Source organism: Aotus nancymaae, unplaced genomic scaffold (assembly GCF_030222135.1).
Source record: "Aotus nancymaae isolate 86718 unplaced genomic scaffold, 86718_ANA_hifiasm-v0.15.2.pri h1tg000032l_0, whole genome shotgun sequence".
Taxonomy (NCBI): domain Eukaryota; kingdom Metazoa; phylum Chordata; class Mammalia; order Primates; family Aotidae; genus Aotus; species Aotus nancymaae.
The window spans coordinates 31221946-31248281 of NW_026988445.1; the positions used below are offsets into that span (position 1 = coordinate 31221946).

Here is a 26336-nt window from a genome sequence, read left to right on the forward strand (position 1 = left end):
AAAGCCCTGAGTGTTCACAATGTGCTCCTGTGACCACACCTGAGCTTATGCTAATGAGGTGGCTCAGGTCGGGGTCCTGGACGGCATCGGGATGGGCCTCTAGAAAGGCCAAGTGCTTACAGGGTTGGAAGTTTCCCCCCGTCCCACCTCTAGGACGCGGAGAGGGGTCAGAGATGATGCTCTATGAAAACTGGTGAGATTTGGTGAGTTCCCAGGTCGGTGAAGGTGTGGAGAGTTGGCAGCATGGCACACCCACAGAGGACATGGAAGGTCTTTGCCCTTTAAATCTTTTCTACATGGCTGTTCCTGAGCTGTATCCTTTATAATAGCTGCTCAATACAAGTGTTTCTATGAATTCTGGGAGCTGTCTTAGCAAGTTAATCAAACTCAAGGAGGGGTAGTGGGAACCCCATTTCACGGCTGTTCCGTCAAAAGTGTGGGTAGCCTGGGACTTCCCACTGGCATCTGAGTGGGGGCAGTCTTGTGGGACTGAGCCCTTAATCTGCGAACTCTGACTCTAACTCCAAGTAGAAAGTATCAGAACTGAATTGAATTGTAGACAGCCAGTTTCTGTCTGCTAGAGAATCGCTTGATGTGTGGCCCCCAGACATCTGGTCACAGAGTGTTCTGTGCTGAGGGAGTAACAGGAGAAAAACAGTGGGCGTGTCGTTCTCTAGAACTGGTGTCAGAAGTGGGAACTTGCCGGGCACAGTGGCTCACACCTATAATCCCAGCACTTTGGGAGGTCAAGGTAGGAGGGCTCTTTGAGCCCAGGAGTTCAAGACCAGCCTGGGCAACACTGTAAGACCTCATGGAGGCATCACGTGCCTGTAATCCCAGCTCCTCGTGAAGCTGAGGTGGGAGGACGGCTTGAGCCCAGGAGGTTGAGGCTACACTGAGCTGTGATCACATCATAGCTCACCCCCTCACCTCTGCCAAAAGTGGGACTTGCTAGAATAGCCTGGGGCTAGCAGCTGGTACAGGGCCACCCTTGGGTCTGCCAGAGTCGATACCACCATGCCAGGAGGGTGACCTAGGGTTAGGGTCTGGAACTCCACCCAGGCCAGCTGGCCCACCCTGATCACAGAGGCCACCCACAGTGAGCCTGTGGAGAGGGGCTCAGCCCCAGCTCACAGACCCACACCCCACACAGCCCTTCAGAACACGCCTGGTCTCACCCACGGGAGACCGACGACAGGCACGCAAGCCCTTCTCAGAAGCACAAGCTCCAGGCCCCATGGCTGGGGTTCTTTCTGGCATTTGGCGCCTTGTCTGACCCAGTGTGGGTTGAGAAGGAGCAGCCACAGGGCCCGCTACTGTGAGAGGATGGGAGCTCGCCTCAGAAATGAGCTCCCTGTCCCGGGGGGTGTGGATGCAGACACTTCTCCCATCCCAAGAGGGCAGTTTGTCCAGATGTCCTCCAAGGTCCCTTCAGTCCAGAATTCCAGGGCCCTAATGTTGAGTGGCAACTGCTCCCTTCCTGGTCACACAGCAGGGCCCAAGCTCAAGGGGCTGTCCAGACATGTGTGGTCACTGCCCGCCCCGTGCCTTCCACACTCTCCTCCTCCATCCCATCTACCTCTCAGACGGAAACTTAGGGTGGTCTCGGCAGAAAGGAGAACATGCCCAGGCTACTGTGCCCACACAGCTGAACCCTGCACACCACAGGCAAGAGAGGAAGACAGAACCAAAGGCTCATTCCACCACCTGCCGCCCTCCATCCTAGCTCGCCCCTGAAACATTCCCGAGGCCATCCTGTGAGCCTCCTCAGAGAGAGAAACTGCGGTTGGCAGAGTCCAGACACTTGCATCCCATGGAGCGAGGGGGCATGAGTGGGGAGCACTTCCAGAGATACCAGCCACACATCAGGACCACACCAGGCAGATCGGCCCCTGTGCCCTCCCGAGCAGGCCTTGACCGCAGCCTCTCCACGCTCTCCCTCGTGTGCACCACGGACACCCCAGCACCAGCTCCCGGTCTGCCCTCGACGGTCTTCCCCGAGTGCACATCTGGCCGCCTCCTCGTCTTGTCTCCAGCAGTTTCCCAGCTCTTCCACCACATCACCTACCTGGGATGGGCACCCATTTACACACCCGTGCCCGGGCCCTCACCGCAAGGTCACAGCCAAGTGTCTGTATGTGAGCCAGCTCACCCAGGCTGAGGGCACCTCACCGAGACAGGGGCCAAAGCACAGCCCAGCTCCATCCCGCTCCATACCGTTGCCCACCGCAACGACCGCACCAGGCCCCTGCCATCCTGCCCCTGCTCAGGACACCTGGGAAACTCCCCATCTTCATCACTCAACTGGAGGGCACTGGCATCTGGAACCTCTCCCAAACCCACAGGCCACACAACTGAGTGCATCTGTCTCCTTTTAACGACTTAAGACTGGAAGGTGGCACCTAGGATGAGGACACACTATCTCCATGCCCACCTGCCCCAATGGACTGGGGACTCCCTGAGGGCAGACTGCATCCAGCCCATCGTGAGGCTCAGGACTTGGTTAGGAGCTTAGAGGGTATGTTCCATTGTGGACTGTGAATGGATGGTGGATGGTGGACAGACAGCGGATGAATGGAAAGACAGGTGAATAGTGGACAAGTGAATGAATACATGAGTGGATGGGGGACTGGTAGATGAATGGTAGACAGGTGAATAGATGGACGGATGGGTGGATGGTAGATGAATGGAGGGATGGCTGGATAGTAAATGGATGAATAGCGGATGGAGGGGTGTGTGGATGGATGGATGCGGATGGATCAATGGACGAACAGCAGGATGGACAGATGAATAGTAAATGGATGGATGGATGGTGGACGGTGAATGGATGGATGGTAGGTGTATGGATGCTAGATGGATGAATGGATGGATTGCAAATGGATTGATGGACAGATGGTAGAAGGATGGATGATAGATGAATGGATAGATGATGGATTGATGACACACAGCAGATGGATGGAAGGTGGATAGGTGAACGGATAAATGGATAAATGAATAGATGGATGATGAGTGCACAGATGGGACCTGATTGAGGCCCAGGGGTAGGACGGTCGGGGAAGAGCACTCAGGGATGACCAGCTCTGGGGGCAGGGATAACCCAAGCTGAAGGTTCCTAAAATCCTTTTGCACCTGCACCTTCGAGCCTGAGGCAGGCAGATGTGTGTAAATGTGGATGTGCTGGCATGTGTGTGCATCGTATCACAGGAGGAGGCATTGGGAGGCTGGAAGTCAGGAAGGTCCTGCCTTACCTTAGGGCCCAAGCCTGTGGCAGCTGGGCCCCCCATCTCCCTCCTGCAAGTGACATTAATCCCAGAGAGGGACCCCCGACACATGCCCTGGAATTTCTCAAGACTATCTTCACCAGCCTAACCCCCAGTGACCTCTCTGGTCCATGGCTTCAGTGGCCAGGAGTTGGAAAATTGCCAGCCCCAAGACAAGATCACTTTTGGAAGTCTTAGATTTCTGCCCCCCACCCGTGGACAGTGCCAATGGGTAGGATATTCTGGTGCCCAGGAAGCTGGGCACCACAGGCAGAGTGACCGGTGTGGAAGGGTGCTGCCCACCTGTGACTTTCAGCTGGGCCTCGGAGCTACACGTGCCCACGTGGAAGCTGACAGTTCCAGCATCCTCAAGGGTCACCTGAGGAATCAGGGAGAGACATGCTTGACCCTGGGAGCCCCATCCCCACCAGAAGGAGCCCAGCCATCTTGCCAGACCTCAACGACAGGGGCTCATCACCTCCCCAACACCCACCCCCCGTGGAAGACCTTCCCAAATGGAGTGGGAGCATCTCCATCCTGGTACGCGCAGGTCCCGGGGACCCCACCTTGTGCAGGGTCAGCAGGTGGAGTGTGCCCTGCTCCACAGCGATGTCATTCATCTCGTTGGCCTGCAGGGGCACGCCTCCTAAAGCCCAGCGGGCTTCCTGGCCTGAGGCTCTGGACAGCCGGCACTGGAAGTTGGCATCCTGGCCCTCACTGAGCTGCACGTCCTGCAGGGGCTCCAGGATGGTCACCTCGGGAGCTGGACACAGGGGAGGCATGGATGTCAGCCTCAGCATCTGAGGTACCCCCTCAATCAGCAGAGTCTCATCGTCCTGGGGGTCCATCTCTGGGTATCCTCCCCAAATGCACAAAGATAAGCACATGGGGGCCTGTTCTCAGCTCCCCACTGCAGCTGCAGGCAGAGTCTGCTCTGGTGGATGGTGGATGGGTGAATGGATCAATGGAGGAATGAATGGACGGATAATAGGTGGATGGATGGATGGCTGATCAATGGATAAATAGAAGGATTGTGGATGGATCGATGGATTGGAGGCATGAAGGACGGACGGTGAATGGGTGGATGGATGGGTGGATGGATGGGTGGATGGATGAATGGATGGATGACAGGTGGGTAAATGGGACCCGAGTGAGAACTAGAGGAGATGGTGCAGATGACTGACAGCTGAGAGTGGGCTACGGTTTGCAGTGACCCCAGTTTGCAGTGGCCCCCACAAGGGCCAAGACCCAAACTCCAACACTGTCAACCTACGGGAAGCCCACGCCCACTTACCCCACCAGCCTGGCTCAGCCCACTGTCCCCTGACATCCTGGGGCCACCCTGAAGTGCTAGCTCACAGGTCCACCTCCCTGCCAGGCCCCCAGGCTTCAAAGGCAGGGACCTTTGCTGTCTGTCTCCGTCCCCAGTGCAGTCACTGGCAGGGCCTGCCTGCGGCTACCTCTGATAGTGAGCTGGGCGGAGGAAGTGTGGCCACCCACGTGGAAGGAGACAGTGCCGGCGTCCTCAGGTGTCACGCCCTTCAGCCGCAGGATGTGGATGCGGTCATCCCGCATGGCCACCTCTGTCACTTCGTTGCTTTGCAGCGGCAGGCCCTGCAGGCACCACTGCACGTCTGTGGCTCCAGCCCGGGACACCTCGCAGCTGAACTCAACATCGCCGTCGGCCGGCACCTCTGCGTCAACCAGCCCCCGCACGATGGTCACCTCAGGCTCTGAGGGGTGAGGCGAGAGGGTCCCCTTTATCAGCCAAGTAAAAGAGCCCAGGCCAAGCTCCCATGCCCCCTCCTCCAGGAAGCCTTCCTGGGCACCCTCACACTCCTCTGCCACGGCCCATCTGTCCCACATGGTTTCCGTCCCCTGATGTGCTCACAAGCACAGGTCCTGCCGTGACAGCTCTTCAGGGACAGAACCTGGACCGGGGATGTAGGCCAAGAGGCAGTTGTGTCTGAGGAATCCTTGGGAAGGGGTGGCGGGAGCCCGTCCACTTGCATACTACAGCCCCACCCTGGCTGGCACAGCAGGGAGGCAAGGCTTGTGGGAGAAACAGGAGCGGTCAGCAGGGTACCCACGCGCCGGCTGGGGGTGGGCTTGAGGGGCTACAGCCTGTTTCCCTGCGGCCCAGCTTCTCTGAGAGCCCCGACAGGGACACCGGGAGGCGCGGGGGTGAGGAGGAAGACAGCGTGAGAGCAGGGCTCGGGTGCACCCAGAAGGCCACCATGGGGGTGGATGGCAGGGAGCGGCTCACCCTCTCCTCTGGGAGGCCCCAAGGCTCACCTGTGACCCTGAGGGAGGCAGCGGTTTTCTGGCCACCTATCACACAGGCATACTCGCCCGTGTCCTTAGCCTCCAGTTGGTGGATCAGCAGCTCCCGTGTGGCCCCCTTGCTCCTCATCTCATACTTGGGGCCCGCATGCAGCTCCACGCCCTCCTTGAGCCACTGCACCGCGGCCCCCGGCTCCACATCGCTCAGCTGACAGCACAGCCGGGCTACGGCACCCGTCTGCTGCTCCAGGCTCTGCAGCCGGGTCTTGAACTTGGGCCTAGGGACTGGGGGAGATGCAGGAAGGCACACTTAGCGCCCCTGGCCACTGACCAAGGGTGAAGGGCTGTGGGAGGCAGGGCTGGCGAGCAGCTCACCACGGACGGAGAGGCTGGCTGTGCTCTGCGTGTGGCCCGTGTCGCACGTGTAGTCACCCGTGTCCTCCTGCTCCGCACCGCGTACCAGCAACTCCGCAGTGGCCCCGTCCTGCACCATCTGGTACTTGGCACAAGGGAAGAGCTGCAGGGAGCCCTTGCGCCACTCCACGCTGGCACCCGCCCGGCTGAGCTCGCAGCGCAGGCGCGCAGTGTCTCCCTCGTCCACCTCCTGGGGCTGCAGCTCTTGGAGGAAGCGCACAGGTGCCGCTGCGGGGGAGGAACAGGGCGTGAGGGCAGGTCCCTGAAGGGCTATAAGGAGGCGCGCACAGCGGGCGTGTTCTACAGGGCAGGGTGGGGAGGGGAACCGCATAGAGCAGCTCCTGGGAAGGAGCAGGGCCTTGGGCCAGGTCCGACCCCCACCTGTGGAGCCGTCTCCTCAATTGGGACCCCCAGGTGGGAAAGCAGCCCCAAGGGTCAGCCCAGAGCACTGGAACTGCACTAGGTCCCGGGCAGGCCGACCTGGGAGCCCACCTGTGACGGTGAGGGTGGCGCTGGTGCTCTGGGGGCCGCAGATGCAGGAGTACTCGCCAGCGTCTTCACGCAGCACGTCCCGTAACACCAGCTCCGCCGTGCAGCCCTGAAGCCGTGGCTCCCGGCGCCCGTCGGCCCGCAGTTCCAGGCCACCCTTGCTCCAGACCACTGCAGCGGCGGGCTCGGACAGCTCACACCGCAGGCTGGCTCTGGAGCCCTCCTCCACCTGCAGACTCTGCAGCGGCTCCCGGAACATGGGCTGTGGGGCTGCAGCGGGCAGGAGGCAGGGGGCAGGGGCAGGGGGCAGGGTCAGCTCCAGATCTGCACCAGGCGTCGCTCTCCAGGCCAGCAGATGAGGGCCTGGGCTCCCCCCAGCTCCCTGGCCTGGCTTCACAGGTGGTGCTGCCTCAGATGGCAGTGGGGACCGCCAGTCTGCGATTCGGGAGTGAGGAGGCAGAGTGGTGGGAAAGCAGGGAGGGGTGAGATTTGCCCAGGTCTTAGGAGGCTGGCCTCTCACCCACGACCCCACCCACAACCCCGCAGGGCCACAGCCCCCAGGGCCCAGGGCAGGGGTGTGTACTCCTCCCTGGTACACAGGTGGGAGCTGGCTGGAGAGCTGCTGGGTGAGGCCCTGTGCCCCAGACCCGAGGGCAGCGCTGAGTCCCCCAGATCCCAGGCTGACGCCAGGGCCTGGGGCTATAGGTTCCATCTTCCCTCCTGGGCACCCAAACCCCAGGGCACAGATATATATTCAGATCACAGAGTGGGGCCGTGGCCCCCAGACTCCAGGGCAGGGACCAGGTCCCCTTAGGCCCTCAGGTGCCATGGGGACTGTTTGCCTCACAAGGCTACACAGAACCAGGGCCAGCATGCAGGGCCCAGGGCTCTAGGTCCCTCCTCCCCTTGCTAGGCACCAGAGGCCTCCCTCCGAGGACATGAGATGCTGTGGCTGAGACTGCAGGGCTCAAATGAAGGCTGGCAGAAAGTTGATTGATCAGGGGGTGATGGGAGGCAGAGGGAAGGCAACAAGGCAGGAATTCCTTCCCCACCACGATGACTGGTACCCGAGGTCACGTGGCTGGAGCTCAGTACAGACACCAGGGCACAGGATAACATTGGGACCCATGAGCAGAGGGGACAGAGCAAACAAGCACCCGCAAGGAGGTGTGCGGTGCCCGTGGCTGCACACGGAGGAGGCCACACACCCACATCAGTCCACGCAGCCATGTGAGGTCATTACCCTTGACAGTGAGCATGGCCGATGTCCTCTCCTGCCCGCACACGCACGAGTACTCCCCAGTGTCTGCCACAGACAGGCCACGAATCTGCAGCTCACACTTGGTCCCGTCCCGCCTCAGGCTGTATCTGTCCCCATCTCTGAGGCTCTCAAACCCCTTCCTCCACTCCACGGGGGACGCTTTGCTCAGCTCACACCGCAGTGTGGCCGTGGCCCCTTCTCTGGCCTCCTGGCTTCTCACGTCTTCTATGAACCTGGCAGGCAGGGCTGGGAAGGACCAAGCAGTCGCTGAGATCATCAGACTGTCTGGAGAACTCTGTGGATGGACATGGGCACCCACAAGGAACCACACAAACCACCAAAGGACCACGTGTGAAGGAGCAAATGAACGTTCACACAGGAGGAAGCAAATGGACTGGCAGGAACAGAGAAGACACGTGGAGAAGGATGTGGGCATGAGGACACCTCCAGGACAAGATGGGGAGGTGGGAGACGCCCAGAGGACCTGGTTAGAGGACAGACAACCATGGGTTGCCACAAGACCATACCACACTGACACAGAAGGTGGCATGCGGAGAGACAGAGATAGAAGATAACATGTAAACACCAAGTTATCGGCAGAGATAACATAAACACCCAGCCACACAGGACTTTTACCCCTGACAGTCAGCATAGCTGAGGTCTTCTCCTGCCCGCACATGCACGAGTACTCCCCGGCATCTGCCACAGCCAGGTCACGGATCTGAAGCTCACACCTGGACCCGTCCTGCCTCAGGCTGTGTCTGTCCCCATCTCTGAGGATTTCAGATCCCTTCCTCCACTCCACAGGGGCCGCCTTGCTCAGCTCACACCGCAGCGTGGCCATGGCCCCTTCTGTGGCCTCTTCATTCCTCAGACCCTTTGTGAACTTGGCAGGCAGGGCTGGGGAGGTCAGAAAATATGGACACATTCATGCCTCTGAGCCCACAGAAGAGACAGGACATGGATAACACCGAAAAGACACAGAACCCAAATGGACATGAGCCACATCAGTATGTGCTGACCACGGGCTGTGCACTGTGGCTTCCCTCGGTCCAGGCTATACAGCACATGACCATGGCCCCTCCATGGCCACCTCACACCTCAGTTTTGTATGAATCTGGCAAACATAGAGCTGGAGAGGGCCAGATGCATGTGGAAGTCAGATCATCTGGAGCACTTTGGTGGACAGAATACAAGGGAATGGAGAACACCACACAGAAGCCAACAGGGCAATGTGACTGAACCCATGCTGGTACGCAGGTGGGAGCTAGCTGGAGATGCTGCTTTCTCCTGGTTTCCACAACAGCCCAGGAGGCTGAAAGGGATTCTGTGCAATTATGGGAACAGGGTGACATGCACACAGGGAGACAACACGGAATGAGTGGAGATGGATGGGATGAGGTCAACACGGGCACACCGGAATGTGGCTTTACTTGGCCACATGTGATCTTTACCCCTGATGGTGAGTGTGGCTGAGGTCCTCTCCTGCCCACATATGCATGAGTACTCCCCAGCATCTGCCACAGCCAGAGCACGAATCTGCAGCTCACACCTGGTCCCGTCTTGCCTCAGGCTGTATCTGTCTCCATCTCGGAGGGTTTCAGGTCCCTTCCTCCATTCCACAGGGGCCGCCTTGCTCAGTTCACACCGCAGCATGGCCATGGCCCCTTCTGTGGCCTCCTGGTTTGTCAAGTTGTCTATGAATCTGGCAGGCAGGGCTGGGAAGGACCAAGCAGTCACTGAGATCACACTATCTGGATGACTCTGTGGACAGGACACAGACACACACAAGGAGCCACACAAACCACCAAGGGACCACAGCAGAATGAGCAAATGAATGTACCAAAGGTGAGAAGGCACGTGGCCCAGGACGAACAGAGAACACACAGGGATGGGCATGAATAGGAGGATATCTCCTGATGAGGAGAAGGGAAGACAGGAGATAACCAGAGGACCCCAGTTAGAGTACAACCTCAGGGTTGCCACAGAAGTGCCACACTTGGAAGCAGAAGGTGGTGACAGAGACACGTAGATCCCAAGTCACAAGTCCACATGACCACACAAGATCTTTACCCCTGACAGTGAGTGTAGCTGAGGTCCTCTCCTGCCCACACACACACAAATACTCTCCAGTGTCCTCCATAGCCAGGCCACGAATCTGCAGCTCACACCTCGTCCCATCCTGCCTCAGGCTATATCTGTCCCCATCTCTGAGAGTCTCAGACCCCTTCCTCCACTCCATGGGGGCTGCTTTGCTCAGCTCACACTGCAGCACAACTGTGGCCCCTTCGCTGGCCTCTTGGTTTCTCACATCTTCTATGAATCTGGCAGGCAGGGCTGGGAAGGACCAAGCAGTCACTGAGATCATCAAACTGTCTGGAGAACTCTGTGGATAGGACGCAGACACACACAAGGAGCCAAACAAACCACCAAAGAACCTTGGCAGAATGAGCAAAGGTACAGAAGGTAAGAAAGCACATGGCACAGGAGGAACAGACCCTATCTCTGAGGGTCTCAGGTCCCTTCTTCCACTCCACAGGGGCCACCTTGCTCAGCTCACACTGCAGCAGAGCCATGGCCCCTTCTGAGGCTTCCTTGGTCTTCAGATCTTGAGTGAATCAGGCAGGCAGGGCTAGGAAGGGTCACATGGACAGAAGCCATCAAACCCTCTGGAGGATCTGAGGGATACACCTGAACATCCAAGAGGGAAAAAGAAGCAGGAAGGCTGGAGAGTCTTGGGATGAAGTGGCCCAAGATGCATTTGACAGAGATCTTCCTACATTCTGCCTGTGAGGTGCAGACTGGTTGGGAGATTGGCTCCATCCTGGATCTCTTCTCAAAGGGCATCTTGTCCTACCCATGAACTTTCATTATGGGGAAGCAAGACAGGCTCCTCCAGCTTGCAATCCACACATGCAATAATGTGATGGACATCTCTCTATGACAACACAGGAGGCATCTTCAGGTCCCAACATCCACTGTCACATTGTCATCCCTCACACAAGAGACAGTCTGAGCAGACAGAGCTTCCATCCAGCACTGCTCATGCCCAGATATACCTGAGCTCACCATACAACATCCCAGCCCACACAAGACCCTGCTGCTTCCATCTGATATGCTCCTGGCCTGACCCTACTGAATCCACATTCCCACATACTACCCTGGCTCATATCACCTAGATCACGACAGATATCAGATGTGGCCTCTAACTACACCTCTGAACCTCCAATCTACCATTCTCTCCTCCATCCTGACTCCAGGAAGAGGGCTCACAAGTTAGCAGAGCAAGGCCCAACCCAATTACATAGCAAAAGCCTGCTATGTGCTGTGCTCCCACCAAAGTCAAATGTTGAAGTCCTAACTTCCACTATTTCAGAATACAACTATTTTTGAGATAGGGCCTTTAAAGGAGTGATTAATGCTAAATGGGATCATAAGGGTGGCATCTAATCCAATATAAATGCTTCCCTTGTAAGAAAAGGAGATTAGGACACAAACACAGAAGGACCAGTGAAGACACAGAGAAAACTGTCTATAAGCCAAGGAGAGAGGCCTCAGAAGAAGCCAACCTTACTGACACCTGGATCTCAAACATCTAGCCTCTAGAATGGTGAGGAAATAAATTTCTGTTATTTATACCTCCCAGTCTATGATACTTTATGACATCCCAAGCAAACAAATTCAAACTTTGGTACCAGGAGTGGGGTGCCAAAGTAACAAATACATATAAATGTGGATGTGGCTTTACAATTGGGTAATGGGAAGTGGCTGAAAGATATTTTAGGTGCATGCCAAAAAACAGTGTTTGCCAGGCAGCAATTGTTGGTGAAGACATGGGTGTTAAATGATTCTGGTCAAGTCTCAGATGACAATGGGGACATGTTCTTAAGAACTGGAGAAAGACAATCACGGTTATAAAGTGACCGAGAACCTGGTTGAATTTTATTCTAGCATTTTGTGGAAGGCAGGACTTGCAAACAACAAAATTGGGTATATTTACCTGGGGAAGGTTCTAAGCAAAGAATTGAAAGCTTAGCCTGGTTTCTCTCCAATATGAAAATGTGAGTGGAGAAAGATAAATTCAAAAAGGATTTGTTAAGCAAAAAGGAACCAGAGCTTGAAGATATAGACAAATTTGCAGCCTACACATACTGTAAAAAAATGAAAAAGCATGTTCTGGGGAGAATATCAAGGCTGGACAATCATTTGCTACACAAATCAGGTGTGTGGTTTATGGATCCATTCAGCCCTCTCAGCAGAAGCCATTAATAGAAATGAGATGATCAAGGAAAGATCTGTGGAGAACTCTCTTGTCTGGTGGGTTTCACCCATATGGATTGCATGGGACAAGGTTTTTGAGATCTTTAGACTAGAGGAAATGCTGCTAGCTTGAACTGATTGGAACAGAGATGGTACAAATGAAGGAAGGCTGTCAGACTTCTAAGAATCTACAGGATGGGCCAATAGAGCTACCTGGATATAAGCATGATATTCTGCAAGGAAAAGGAATAATGACCCAAAAGTTGGTTCAGAGGTTGACAGAAATGGCAGTATAACCAGGGGTTAGAGGGCACAGGCCTGGGAGTAAGGCTGCCTTCTCCTCAGTTACAGAGAGCCAGACACCTCCACTCAGGGCTGAGGGGGTAGAATTGCAACCCTGTTGGGTCCAGAGGACAGGGCATCAGTCCAAAGCCTTAAAACCTAATGATATTTGTCCTGCTGAGTTACACCTTGCTTGGGACCCATGACTCATTTTTCCTTTCCAGTTTCTCCCCAATTAAGAATGTCCATCCTATGCCTGTCCCACCATTGTGACTTCAAAGCAAATAACTTGTCTTGATTTCACAAATGAAGAAAAATTTTGCCTCAGGATGAGTCTCCCTCACAGTTGACTCGGATAATATTTAGAGGCAATTTGGACTAGTTGGTGCTGAAATTGGTTAAGATCTGGGACTGTTAGGAAGAAGTAAACGTGTTTTGCACGTGAGGCAGCCAAGAATTTTCAGAATCTGGTGGTGGAGTGTTATGGTCTGAATCGTGCCTCAGAAAAATGCATATGTTGAAGTCCTAACCCCTAGTACACCTCAGAATGTCACTGTGTTTAAAGATGATCATTGAAAGGTAAAATGAGGTTGTTACAGTGGGTCCAAATTCAGTATGACTGGTGCCCTTACAAAGAGAGGTTAGGCCACACATATGCACCCAGAGGGACAACCATATGAAGACACGAGGAGAAGACAGCTGTCTACAAGAAGAGGGGCTGACACCTTGATCTTGCGATTTCAGCCCCATACTTCTGAGAAAATAAATCTCTGTTGTTCGAGCCACCCTGTCTGCAGTGCTTTGTTATGTCAGCCTGAGCAGATGAAGACAATACTCCTTTAGAAGCTTGGAATGACCACAAAGATCGATGAGACTACTCGCCAGATTGAAGAGGCACCTGGCCTGAACCCATTGCTATGTCTAAGGACATACATTTCCTGACCTCCATGCCTGGGGCCCAAGAGCTGGTGCACATCCACAGGCCCTTGTAAAATAGCAGGGGCCCCAGCTAGCTCTCCTGGATCTTGACACCTGTCTGTCGGTGCCTCCTGGGGACCCTGCGCTATTCACCCCTGGGGTCTGTATGTCCAGGTCCTGGATTAGGCCATCCAAGTGGGTTCTCAGTGTGCATTTGTGGGATGGACCACACAGATGAGTGACTGAGTAAGATGTCAACGACATTTAGACACTGGGAGAGCACAGACCATGTGGGTTAGGTGGGGGAAGACAAGTCACTCAGGTGGCCACATGCGGTCTTTACCCCTGATGGTGAGCGTGGCTGAGGTCCTCTCCTGCCCACATATGCACGAGTATTCTCCAGCATCTGCTATGACCAGGTCACGAATCTGCAGCTCACACCTGGTCCCATCCTGCCTCAGGCTGTATCTGTCCCCATCTGTGAGGGTGTTGGGCCCCTTTCTCCACTCCACAGGGGCCGCCTTGCTCAGCTGACACTGCAGGGTGACTGTAGCCCCTTCTGTGGCCTTCTGGCTTCTCACATCCTCTATGAATCTGGCAGGCAGGGCTGAGAAGGACCAAATAGTCACTGACATCTTCAGACTGTCTGGAGGATTCTTTGGACAGGGCATGGACACTAATAAGGAGCCACACAAACCACCAAAGGACGACAGCAAGATGAGCAATGAACAAACAGTGATAAGGCAAATGGCCCAGGAGGCACAGAAAATACATAGGGATGTGCATGAGCAGGAGGACATCTCCTGATGAGACAGGGGGTGGGGGGCGGAAGACATTTAGAGGGCCCCAGGTAAAGAACAGATAATCACAGGGTTGCCACAGGAGCTGTGCCACATTTGGAGGCAGAAGGCAGTGACACAGAGAGGAATATACACCAAGCCACAAGCTCATGTGGCCACACAGGATCTTTACCCCTGACAGTGAGTGTAGCTGAGGTTCTCTCCTGCCCACACACACACGAGTACATCCCAGTATCTGCCATAGCCAGGCTGTGAATCTGCAGCTCACACATGGTCCCGTCCTGTCTCAGGCTGTATCTGTCCCCATCTCTGAGAGTCTCGAGGCCTTTCCTCCACTCCACAGGGGCTGCCTTGCTCAGCTCACACCGCAGTGTGGCTGTGGCCCCTTCCATGGCCTCTTCATTCCTCAGACCCTCTGTGAACCTGGCCGGCAGGGCTGGTGAAGGGATCAGAAAGACAGGGACACAATTACACTGAGCACATGAAAGAGACAAGACACAGATGGCACAGAGAAGACAGAAACCCCAACTGAACACGGGCCACACGTAGGGCATGCCAAGCACAGGCTGTAGATTCTCTCTGTGCAGCCTAGTAACATCATAGTCATGGCCCCTTCATGGGCTCCTCAGGCCTCAGAGATATGAATCTGTCATGTAGGGCCAGAGACAGTCATAAAACAAGAATGTTAGACTCCTTGAAAGTGCTGGTAGACAGGACATGACAAGATGAAGGACAGACACAATCCGATAGGACAGGGCCCGCGGTATCACAGGGGTGGGAATCTGGATGTAGATGTGTTTCTTCTGGTTCCTTCAGCAGCCCAGGAAGCTGGAAGGGACAGTGTGGCATGATGTAAAGAGTGTGGCAGTCTGGAGGAGGCCATGCAATGAGCAGAGATTGACAACAGGAAGTGAACAACTGGACACCAGAATGTGGCTCTGGACATGTGGACTTTACCCCTGACGGTGAGCACGGCTGAGGTCTTCTCTTGTCCACACAGGCACGAGTATTCCCCAGCATCAGCCATGGCCAGGCTGTGGATGTGCAGCTCACACCTCATCCCATCCTGCTTCAGGCTGTATCTGCTCCCATCTCTGAGGGTCTCAGGACCCTTCTTCCACTCCACAGGGGCCACCTTGCTCAGCTCACACTGCAGCACAGCCGTGGCCCCTTCTGAAGCCTCCATGGACTTCAGATCTCTAGTGAATCTGGCAGGCAGGGCTAGGAAGGGTCACATGGACAGAAGCCATCAAACCCTCTGGAGGATCTGAGGGACACACCTGAACATTCAAGAGGGAAACAGAAGGAGATCCCGAGGACAGGGGATAAGGAGGACCAAAAACTGTGTGAGAGTGAGGTCTTCCTGTGTTCTGCCTCTGAGGTGCGGATTAGCTGGGAGATGGGCCCCATCCTGAATCTCGTCTCAAAAGGCATCTTGTCCTACCTATATGCTATCATCACTAGGAAGAAAGACAGACTCCTCCAACTTGCAACCCACATATGCAATGATGTGATGCATCTCTCTCTTCTCTCTCCTCCCTCCCCTCCCTCCCTCCCTCTCCATCCACCCCCACCCCCTCCAGCCTCATAGGAGGCACCTCCCTGCCCTGACACCTGCCTCCCATTCTCATACAGGAGATACCCATCCCAAGCACGGCGTCTGTCTGGCACTGCTCATGAATGGGCATTCCTGGGCTCACTGCCCACTATCCCAGCCCACACAAGGCCCTGCTGTCTCCACCTCACTACTCCCATCCTGACCTTACTGGATACACATTGCCTTGGCTCAATCACCGAAACCCCCAACAGACTCCAGATGTAGCTTCTACACCACAACTCTGACACTTCAACCTGCCATCCTCTCTTCCCTCCTGACTCCAGGCAGAGTGAGAGCTCACAAGGTACAACGAACCAAGGCCCACCCTGATTACCCTCTGTTATGATCTGATTGCTTCCTTGCATCCCCCCAAATTCATATGTTCAAATCTAACCTCTAGAACTTCAGAGTGTGACTATATTAAAGATAGGGCCTTTAAAGTGGTAACATTAAATGAGGTTATTAGGGTGTGCCCTAATCCAACATGACTGGTGTCCTTATACAAAGAGGGTATTGGGACACAGACACACACTGAGGGGCGACCACATGACAAACAGAAGACTGCATCAACAAGCCAAGGAGAGAAGCCTCAGAGGAGGTCAACCTAACAACACTTTATCTCAGACTTCCAGTCAGAAAACTAACAAAATACTGGTACCAGGAGTTGGGTGCTATTGTAACAACTATCTAAAAATGTGGAAGTTGCTTTGGAACTGGGTAGTGGGTAGAGGCTGGATATTTGAAGTGCATGTTGGAAAAAAACCTAGATTGCTATCAACAACCTGTTCATGCAAAGATGGACATTCAAGATGCTTCTAGTCAGACCTCAGATGGAAATAAAGAACAGGTTATTGGAAAGCAGAGGAAAGGTGATCCTCGTTAAGTGGCAAAGAACGTGACCAAATTGTGTTGTGTGTGTGGAAGGTAGGACTGATAAACAGTAAAATTTTGCATGTTTAGCTGAGGAGATTTCTAAGTAAAGTGTTGAAGGTGCAGCTTGTTTTCTTTGCTGCTGATAGTAAAGTGCAAGAGGAGGGAAATAAATTGAAGAGGAATTGTAAGTAAAAAAAAGGAATCAATATTTGAAGCTTTGGAAATTTTTCAGCTTATCCACACAGTAAAAAATGAGACACTGTGTTCCAAAGAGAACATCGAGGGTGTGGCTAGACAACCATTTGCTAAAGCACCAGGTGTGTAATTTATGGATCCAATTAGTCACCTCATCAGGAGCCAGGAATAGAGATGCAGTTTTCTGGAAAAACCTGTTATCTGATGGTGTGAACCTCCATGAATTGCATGGAAGGCCAATTCAGTTTTTGATAATCTTGTACAAGCAAATTGGAGTGAACTGGATTGAGGTGGTATAAAATGAAAGAAGGCTGTCAGACTTCTGGGATTCTACAGAATGAGCTAATATCAATACATGGCTGCAAATATGTCTTATCCTTCAAGAAAATGGAAGAATGGCCCCAAAGGCATCAGCAGGGTTGCCACTGCCACTAGAGGTGCAGGGATCAGGGCCTCCTCTGTCCAGAACTGGCGGGGAGAGGCTGCTGCCCAGAGATGAGTGGATAACATGTCACCCAGGTCTGAGAGATTGGGGACAACACTCTGGTTGGCATGGAGGACTGGGAATTAAGTCAAAGATAATTATTTTTCAGTCTTTAAAAAAAAAATAGAGACAGGGTCTCACTGTCACCCAGGCTGGAGTGCAGTGACACAATTATAGGTCATTGCAGCCTCAAATTCTTAGGCTCAAGTGATCCTCCTGCCTCAGCCTCCCTAGTAGCTGGAACCCCAGGTATGCATCACCACACCTAATTTAAAAAAAATTTATTTTTATTTTTTTAGAAAAGGGGTCTTGCTATACTTTCCAGGCTGGTCTAGAATGTCTGGCCTCAAGTAATCCTCCTGCCTTGGCCATCCAAAGGGCTAGGATTACAGACGTGAGCCATCGTCCCCAATCACTAGCCTTAAAATCTAGTGAAATTTGCTCTGCTAGTTTCAGGCCTGCATAAGACCCATAACCCTTTTTCCTCTCCAACTTTTCCGCTCTTGAACCAGGAATGTCCATCCTGTGCCTGCACCACTGCATTTTGGAAGCACAAGACTTGTCTGGTTTCACACTTCACAACTGAAGAATTTTGCCTCAGGACGAGTCATACTTCACCTCCCTCACATTTGACTTAGATGACATTCACGTGAGATTTGGATTTTGAGTTGATGCTGGAATGGGTTAAGCTTACAGGCTGTTAGGAAGGAGTAAATGCATTTTGCATGTTAGAAGGTCATTAATTGTGGGAAGCCAGAGGGTGGAATGTCATGGCCTGAATTGAGACCTCTCCCCAGATCCATATGTTGAAATCCTAACCCTTAGTACTTCACGATGTCATTGTATTGAAATAGGATCTTTGGAAGGCAAAATGGGGTTGTTGGGGTGGGCCCAATCCCACACGACCAGAGTATCTACAAGCCAAGAAAAGAGGCCTCAGGAGAAACCAACCGAGTGACTCCTTGATCTTGGAATTTCAGACTCCAGAAGTCTGAGAAAATAAACATCTGCCGCGAAGCCACTCAGATGCAGTGCTCTGCTGCGCCCGCTGGGCAGGTGAAGGCAGCAGTCCTTCAGGAGCCTGGCATGATTACAGGGAACAAACACTCTCGGCAGATTTAGAGGGGCCTGGCCTGACCACCTCCTTGCTGAGCCCCCAACCCTACTGTGCACGTCCATCAGCGGAGCCTCTAAGCCTGGGGCCCCGGAGCCCACACACATGTGCAGGCCCCAGGAAGACATCAGCAGCCCCAGCAGCTCTCCTGTACCCTGACGTCTGTCTGTGGGGCTCTCCTTTGGGTCTCTGCCCCATTCACCCCTGGAGTCCATATTCCCAGGCCTTAGATGAGGTGATTCAAGTGGGTTCCATGTGCATTTGAGGGATGCGTCACACAGGTGAGTGACTGAATGAGATGATAATGATATCAAGAGGCGCTGGGAGAGCAGAGACCATGTGGGTTAGGTGGGAGGAGACAGGAGTCACTCAGGAGGCCACATGTGGTCATTACCCCTGACGGTGAGCGTGGCCGATGTCCTCTCCTGCCCGCACACACACAAGTATTCTCCAGTGTCTGCCACAGACAGCCCTCGGATCTGCAGCTCACACCTGGTCCCGTCCCGCCTCAGGCTGTATCTGTCCCCATCTCTGAGGCTCTCAGACCCCTTCCTCCACTCCACAGGGGCCGCCTTGCTCAGCTCACACCGCAGCGTGGCCGTGGCCCCTTCTGTGGCCTCTTCATTCCTCAGACCCTCTATGAACTTGGAAGGCAGGGCTGGGGAGGTCAGAAGACACAAATACAATCACCTTCTCTGAGCACATGGAAGAGACAGGAAGCACGTGGAGGACACAGACAAAACACAGAACCCAACTGGGCACAGGCCACATGGGCGTGCTGAGCACAGGCTGTGAACTGGGGCTTCCTCAGTACCGGCTGCACAGCACATGGCCACGGCTCCTCCGGGGCCTCCTCACACCTCAGCCTTTATAGGAGTCTCTGGCACGCAGGCCCAGAGAGGGCCAGAAACACATGGAGAACATCAGATCATCTGGAGAACATCAGGGGACAGAATACGACAGGATGGAAGACACAGAATTCAACGGGACAATGTCAACAGAGCCCTTGGAGGTACGCAGTAAAAGCCTGCTGAAGAGCCTGCTTCCTCCTGCTTCCCACAACAGCACCGAAGGCTGGAAGACACTTGCGCAGTTTCGGACACAGGCCGGCACAGACACAGGGAGAGAATGCGGCATGGGCAGAGACAGACATGTCAAATCAACACGTGGACACGAGCACGGCACTGCCTGGCCGCATGTGGCCTTTACCCCTGACAGTGAGCGTGGCCGATGTCCTCTCCTTCCCGCACACACACAGGTACTCCCCAGTGTCCTCCACCACCAGACCACGGATCTGCAGCTCACACCTGACCCCGTCCTGTCTCAGGCTGCATCTGTCTCCATCTCCGAGGGTCTCATGGCCCTTCCGCCACTCCACGGGGGCCGCCTTGCTCAGCTCACACTGCAGCGTGGCCGTGGCCCCTTCTGTGGCCTCTTCATTCCTCAGACCCTCTGTGAACTTGATGGGTAGAGCTGGGGGAGGGTCAGAATATATGAACACACTCATGCTCTCTGAGCATGTGGAAGAGACAGAACACGGATGGCACAGAGGAGACACAGAACCCCGCTGGACACAGGCCACAGGAGGTGTGCTAAGAACAGGCTGTGGACGGGGGCTTCCATGCTCCAGCCCGTCGGCACTGTTGCTGCGGCTCCTTCCGTGGCCTCCTGAGGCCTCACACTTTATATAACTCTGGCTGCCAGAGCCAGAGGATGTCAGACACACACGAGGACCATGAGAGTCTCGGGAGCACTCTGAGGGGGAGGGTAGGACATCACGAAGGGCAGGGCACAGAAGCCAACAGGATGACGTGACAGAGCCCATCCCTGCAGGTACATGGGGTGGCTGCTGGCTGCAGGGCCAGTTTCTCCTGGTTCCCACAACAGCTCTGGAGGCTGGAGGGGACTCCGGAGTGACGGGAAGAGGATGCCGCAGATGTGGGGGGAGAGTGCGGGGCAGGTACGGACGGATGGCATGACAATACATAGACCCCAGAAGATGGCTCTCCTTAGCCACATGTGGCCTTTACCCCTGACGGTGAGAGTGGCCGAGGTCCTCTCCTGTCCACACACGCACGAGTACTCCGCAGTGTCTGCCACAGACAGCCCATGGATCTGCAGCTCACACCTGGTCCCATCCTGCCTCAGGCTGTATCTGTACCCATCTCTGAGGCTCTCAGACCCCTTCCTCCACTCCACGGGGGCCGCTTTGCTCAGCTTACACCACAGCGTGGCCGTGGCCCCTTCTCTGGCCTCTTGGTTTCTCACATCTTCTATGAACCTGGCAGGCAGGGCTGGGAAGGACCAAGCAGTCGCTGAGATCATCAGACTGTCTGGAGAACTCTGTGGACGGACATGGGCACCCACAAGGAACCACACAAACCACCAAAGGACCAAGTGTGAAGGAGCAAATGAACGTTCACACAGGAGGAAGCAAATGGACTGGCAGGAACAGAGAACACAGATGGATGAGCGTGAGGACACCTCCGGGACAAGAAGCCCGGGAGGCGGGAGACATCGGAGGACCTCAGGTGGAGAAGAGACAACCCCGGGCTTGCCACAGGGGCTGTCCCACATTTGGAAGATGAGGATGGCACAGTGACATGTAGACACCATGCCACAGGTCTACAAGGCCACACATGATCTTTACCCCTGACAGTGAGCGTGGCCGACGTCCTCTCCTGCCCACACACGCACGAGTATTCCCCAGCATCCGCCATGGCCAGGCCACAGATCTGCAGCTCACACCTCATCCCCTCCTGCCTCAGGATGTGTCTGTCCCCATCTCTGAGGTTCTTAGGCCCCTTTCTCCACTCCACGGGGGCTGCCTTGCTCAGTTCACACTGCAGCGTGGCTGTGGCCCCTTCCACGGCCTCTTCATTCTTCAGACCCTCTGTGAACCTGGCCGGCAGGGCTGGGGATCAGAAAGAGAGGACCACAGTCACACCCTCTGAGCCCACAGAAGACACAGGACATGGTCAAAGAGAGAAGACAGGGAACCCATCTGAATGCAGCCGCTCCTGGGGCATGCTGAGCACAGGCTGTGCGCTGCGGCTCCCACTGTCCAGCCCACTAGCATCGCGGTGGGTCCCCTTCTGAGGCGTCCTCAGGCCTCATACTTTCTATGAACCCGGCTGGCAGGGCTAGAGGGACACAAACACCATGAGGCCCTCTGGAGACAGCGGGGGACACTCAGCAAGGACACACTCCCACGCTGGAGGGAACCAGAAATTAACGCACAGACACGTGGATGGGAAACAGTGCCCTGGGTGCAGAGAACAGACTAGCCACACCCACACAGGGGAAAGCCGCTGGGGAAACAGAGGAGCAGGAATCCTAGCGAGGACCCCAAAATGATGGCAGACATGCAGCTGCCACAGGCCCCACGAGATGGGGAGGTGCTCCAGGGCCCAAGACCAGCCTGGCGCTCAGCTAAAGCACGCTGCGGCCCTGGCCCCACGCTGTGTCTCCCTGGTTCACTGTCACTTCACACTTTTTTCTTTTTCAGACAGGGTCTCAGGGTGTCACCCAGGCTGGAGGGCAGTGTTGCCATCATAGCTCACTACAGCCTCAAACTCGTGGCCTCAACCAGTCCTCCCACTTCAGCCTCCTGAGCAGCTGGGACCACAGGTGCACAGCACCACACCCAGCTAATTTTTTTAACTTTTGTAGAGAGGGGGTCTCCCTGGGTTGCCCAGGCCAGTCTGGAACTCTTGGGTTCAAGTGATCCTCCTGCCTCAGACTCCCAAAGTGCTAGGATTACAGGCATGAGCCACTGTAGCCAGTCACAATCTTGATGGATAGCTGGAGGAAAAAGACACAAAATCCACCGCCTAAAAGTCTCCCACAGAATCATCCAGGCTCCTGCTTCTCATCAGTTCCTGCTGCTCCTGCGGCCAGAGCCCAGGGCAGACGGGGGGTAATGAGCCTGCTGCTGGGAGGGAGGAAAGTGCTGCCTTCCACCTTGACTGTCACCGTGTTAATGACACAGGCAGGGACCCCAGGTGGCAGGTGCCCTGGTGCATGGATCCAGCAGATAAGAATGACCAACTGAATACACGAAGGAGCCATCCAGCCAGGCATGCAGAGAGAGCCAGGGATCACAGGGACAGACGAGGGTCACTGGGTCCTGTGCGTTGGGGCTGGGTGGCTTTCTAGCCCACAGGGGCCTCAGAGTGCCCGGCTGCCTCCCTGGAGGCTCCCAGGGAACCTTGGCTCAGAGCATCCTCAGGGCTTCTGGGTCCAGTGGAAACGTCCAGCAGGCAGGGGCGCCCTCTCAGCAGGAACCAGAGCAGGTACCGCAGGGCACCCATCACCCGAAGCTCCCTCGGAACTCGCCCACTTCAGGGGTCTACCCTGGTCATCTGTTCTTCAGCCACTGGTCTGAGGAGGACGCAGCTGAGCCCCCGGGCCCTGTGGTCTCTGTCTCTCCAAAATGCTACACAGTCATGAGACAGGGCCTGAAGTCTGTGGACCCCGTGGGTATCCTGGCAAGCCTGGTGGTGTGGCACCTCCGTGCCATGGAAGCTGTGCTCTGTCGATGCCGCTGGAGGAGCATGGAGGCCAGGCCTCCCACAAAGGTCTGTGACACCTGTGCCTGTGGCCAGAGCTACCTGCTTCAGGCACTGGCCCCCAGACCCTGCCCCTCCACTGGCCTGAGGGATCCCTCTTTGCAGTGTGAGTGGAGCCCACCAGAGTCCTGGGAGAGAAGGCCCTTCAGCCAGGGAGAGTCCTTCCCTGCGCTGCCTCAAAGGCGCCCAGGCCCTCCTGCTGGGCCGGCTTTATCCCACGTGCTTTCCCTGATGGAAGCGAGCCAAGCCCTTCAAGGCCCTGAGCACCTGCACACGCCACAACACGCCACCAGCCACAAGGGGTCATGGGCCACAGACACAGGAGGCCAGGCAAGTGGGGCTGTGCCCCTTCCGCTGAGAACACCAGTGGCTTGAGGCTGGAAGCCTCTCCCGGCTGTGACTGAGAGGTCCAGGGCCCAGGGCGAGTGCTGCAGCCTCACCTCCCAGGGGACCCAAACATGGCTGAGGTCCGCTCCCACCACCTACACACAAGGACACCCCGGATCCGCCACAGGCAGGCCACAGGGCTCCGGACGTCTAGTCCTGGTCAAAGCCTCCATCTCCAAAGCTCTTAGCCCCTTCCTCCAAATCACACAGCTGCTCTCCTTGGCTGTCATGTGACAGCCACTGCGGCTGCTCCTCCCAGTCACCCGTCACCTCCTCCCCACGCTCACCCGTCACCTCCTCCCAACAGTCACCCCACCACCTCCTCTCCACGCTCACCCACCACCTCTTCCCACAGTCACCCATCACCTCCTCCCCACGCTCACCCGTCACCTCCTCCCCACATCCACGCATCACCTCCTTCCCACAGTCACCCGTCACCTCCTCCCCACGCTCACCCATCATCTCCTCCCAACAGTCACCCCACCACCTCCTCTCTACGCTCACCCACCACCTCCTCCCACAGTCACCCATTACCTCCTCCCCACACTCACCCATCACCTCCTCCCCACGCTAACCCGTCACCTCCCCACGCTCACCCATCACCTCCTCTCCACAGTCACCCGTCACCTCCTCCCCACGCTCACCCGTCACCTCCTCCCCATGCCCACACGTCACCTCCTTTCCACAGTCACCCGTCACCTCCTCCCCACGCTCACCCGTCACCTCCTCCCCACGCTCACCCGTCACTTCCTCCCCACGCTCACCTGTCACCTCCTCCCCACGCTCACCCGTCACCTCCACACGCTCACCCGTGACCTCCTCCCCACATCCACGCATCACCTCCTTCCCACAGTCACCCGTCACCTCCTCCCCACGCTCACCCATCACCTCCTCCCAACAGTCACCCCACCACCTCCTCTCCACGCTCACCCGTCACCTCCTCCCCAAGCTCACCCGTCACCTCCTCCCAACAGTCACCCCACCACCTCTTCCCACAGTCACCCATCACCTCCTCCCCACGCTCACCTGTCACCTCCTCCCCACGCTCACCCGTCACCTCCTCCCCACATCCATGCATCACCTCCTTCCCACAGTCACCCGTCACCTCCTCCCCACGCTCACCCATCATCTCCTCCCAACAGTCACCCCACCACCTCCTCTCTACGCTCACCCACCACCTCCTCCCACAGTCACCCATTACCTCCTCCCCACACTTACCCATCACCTCCTCCCCACGCTAACCCGTCACCTCCCCACGCTCACCCGTCACCTCCGCCCCATGCCCACACGTCACCTCCTCCCCACTGTCACCCGTCACCTCCTCCCCACAGTCACCCGTCACCTCCTCCCCACGCTCACCCGTCACCTCCTCCCCATACCCACCTATCACCTCCTTTCCACAGTCACCCGTCACCTCCTCCCCACGCTCACCCGTCACCTCCTCCCCACACCCACCTATCACCTCGTTTTCACAGTCACCCGTCACCTCCTCCCCACAGTCACCCGTCACCTCCTCCCCACGCTCACCCGTCACCTCCTCCCCGCACCCACCTATCACCTCCTTTTCACAGTCACCCGTCACCTCCTCCCCACAGTCACCCGTCACCTCCTCCCCACACTCACCCGTCACCTCCTCCCCACGCTCACCCGTCACCTCCTCCCCACGCTCACCTTCACCTCCTCCCCACGCTCACCTTCACCTCCTCCCCACACTTACCCATTACCTCCTCCCCACACGCCCTGCCTCTCTCCTCCTCACAGTGGACCCTACCCCTGGCTGTGCACGCCAGCCCGCCTGCATCCCCCCGATCTGTGTTCTGCTCCTGGGGCTCCTCCTGACCCCCCATCTGTGTTCTGCTCCTGGGGCTCCTCCTGACCCCCCAACTGTGTTCTGCTCCTGGGGCTCCTCCTGACACCCCCATCTGTGTTCCGCTCCTGGGGCTCCTCCTGGTTGCCTTACTGCCTCCCTGGTGTTTACCCGACAGAAGATCTGTGATCTCATCTTGTAATGGTTTGGCTCTCACTAGAGAAGATCTGTGATCTCAGTCTTCCAGTGATTTGGTTCTCCCTACATCCTCGGTCTCTGCCTGTGACCCAGGAGGGGTGGGAGGGCCCTCTCTTCTCTGCTGTCTTCCTGCCCGAGTTGCGTCATGCACAGGTGTGGGGAATCCCTACTGAAGGAATGAAGGAACCACACACAGAAAGACAGGGAGGGCCACAGCGCAGACATGGGCACGGGGCAGGAATGTGCACACCGCTCAGACACAACCACCCGTGCACGTGGCCAGGGGCAGTCATTACCCTTCACGGTGAGCGTGGCGGAGGTCCTCTCCTCCCCACACATGCATGAGTACTCCCCGGCATCCTCCACAGCCAGGACACGAATCTGCAGCTCACACACGGCCCCGTCCTGCCTCAGGCTGTGTCTGTCCCCATCTCTGAGGCTCTCGCGCCCCTTCCTCCACTCCACGGGGGCCGCCTTGCTCAGCTCACACCGCAGCGTGGCCGTGGACCCTTCTGTGGCCTCTTGGTGTCTCAATCTTCCTATGAAGTGGGCAGGCATGGCTGGGGAGGGATGGACAGACAGACACAGAAGAGGTCAGACACTGGGGAGTACCGGGGGACAGGCCATGGTGAGACGAGGATAAGACAGCTCCCACAGGACATGCCCCAGGGTGCCTGGAGGGCAGGAGCCTTGCTAGAGATGCCTGGTTCCTTCCACAGCCAAGAAAGCGGGAAGGGATTCTGTGGTGTGCTGGGAAGAGCATGGCACAGTCGGCGAGACTGGAATGGGACGGCAGATGCGAAGAACTGGACACTGGACATGGCTCTGGACACACGGTCTCACCCCTGACAGTGAGCACGGCGGAGGTCCTCTGTTCCCCACACACGCACGAGTACTCCCCGGCGTCCACCACCGCCAGGCCACGGATCTGCAGCTCACACACGGCCCCGTCCTGCCTCAGGCAGTATCTGTCCCCATGTCTAAGGGTCTCAGACCCCTTTCTCCACTCCACGGGGGCCGCCTTGCTCAGCTCACACCGCAGCGTGGCCGTGGTCCCTTCTGTGGCCTCCTTGTTCCTCAGTTTCCCAATGAACTGAGCAGACAGAGCTGCAGGAGGGTCAGACAGACACAGAGAGCACCGTC

At 56.1% G+C, this 26336-nt stretch overlaps 1 protein-coding gene across 3 annotated transcripts in view; it reads right to left on the minus strand.

The window, feature by feature from the left end:
• The window catches only part of LOC135277512 (obscurin-like), a 161110-nt gene that overhangs the window by 50709 nt on the left and 84065 nt on the right, over positions 1 to 26336 (minus strand). For all 3 annotated transcript variants that reach the window (XM_064383689.1, XM_064383691.1, XM_064383690.1), the window contains 19 exons: positions 26037 to 26300; positions 25490 to 25753; positions 20881 to 21144; positions 20261 to 20524; positions 19440 to 19703; positions 18625 to 18888; positions 14925 to 15188; positions 14140 to 14403; positions 13511 to 13774; positions 9781 to 10044; positions 9162 to 9425; positions 8344 to 8607; positions 7690 to 7953; positions 6450 to 6716; positions 5919 to 6185; positions 5556 to 5828; positions 4721 to 4993; positions 3827 to 4023; positions 3564 to 3639 (listed from right to left, as the gene is read on the minus strand). In XM_064383689.1, the coding sequence (XP_064239759.1) occupies positions 3564 to 3639; positions 3827 to 4023; positions 4721 to 4993; positions 5556 to 5828; positions 5919 to 6185; positions 6450 to 6716; positions 7690 to 7953; positions 8344 to 8607; positions 9162 to 9425; positions 9781 to 10044; positions 13511 to 13774; positions 14140 to 14403; positions 14925 to 15188; positions 18625 to 18888; positions 19440 to 19703; positions 20261 to 20524; positions 20881 to 21144; positions 25490 to 25753; positions 26037 to 26300 (4785 nt within the window). The remainder of the gene's footprint in view (positions 1 to 3563; positions 3640 to 3826; positions 4024 to 4720; positions 4994 to 5555; positions 5829 to 5918; positions 6186 to 6449; positions 6717 to 7689; positions 7954 to 8343; positions 8608 to 9161; positions 9426 to 9780; positions 10045 to 13510; positions 13775 to 14139; positions 14404 to 14924; positions 15189 to 18624; positions 18889 to 19439; positions 19704 to 20260; positions 20525 to 20880; positions 21145 to 25489; positions 25754 to 26036; positions 26301 to 26336) is intronic.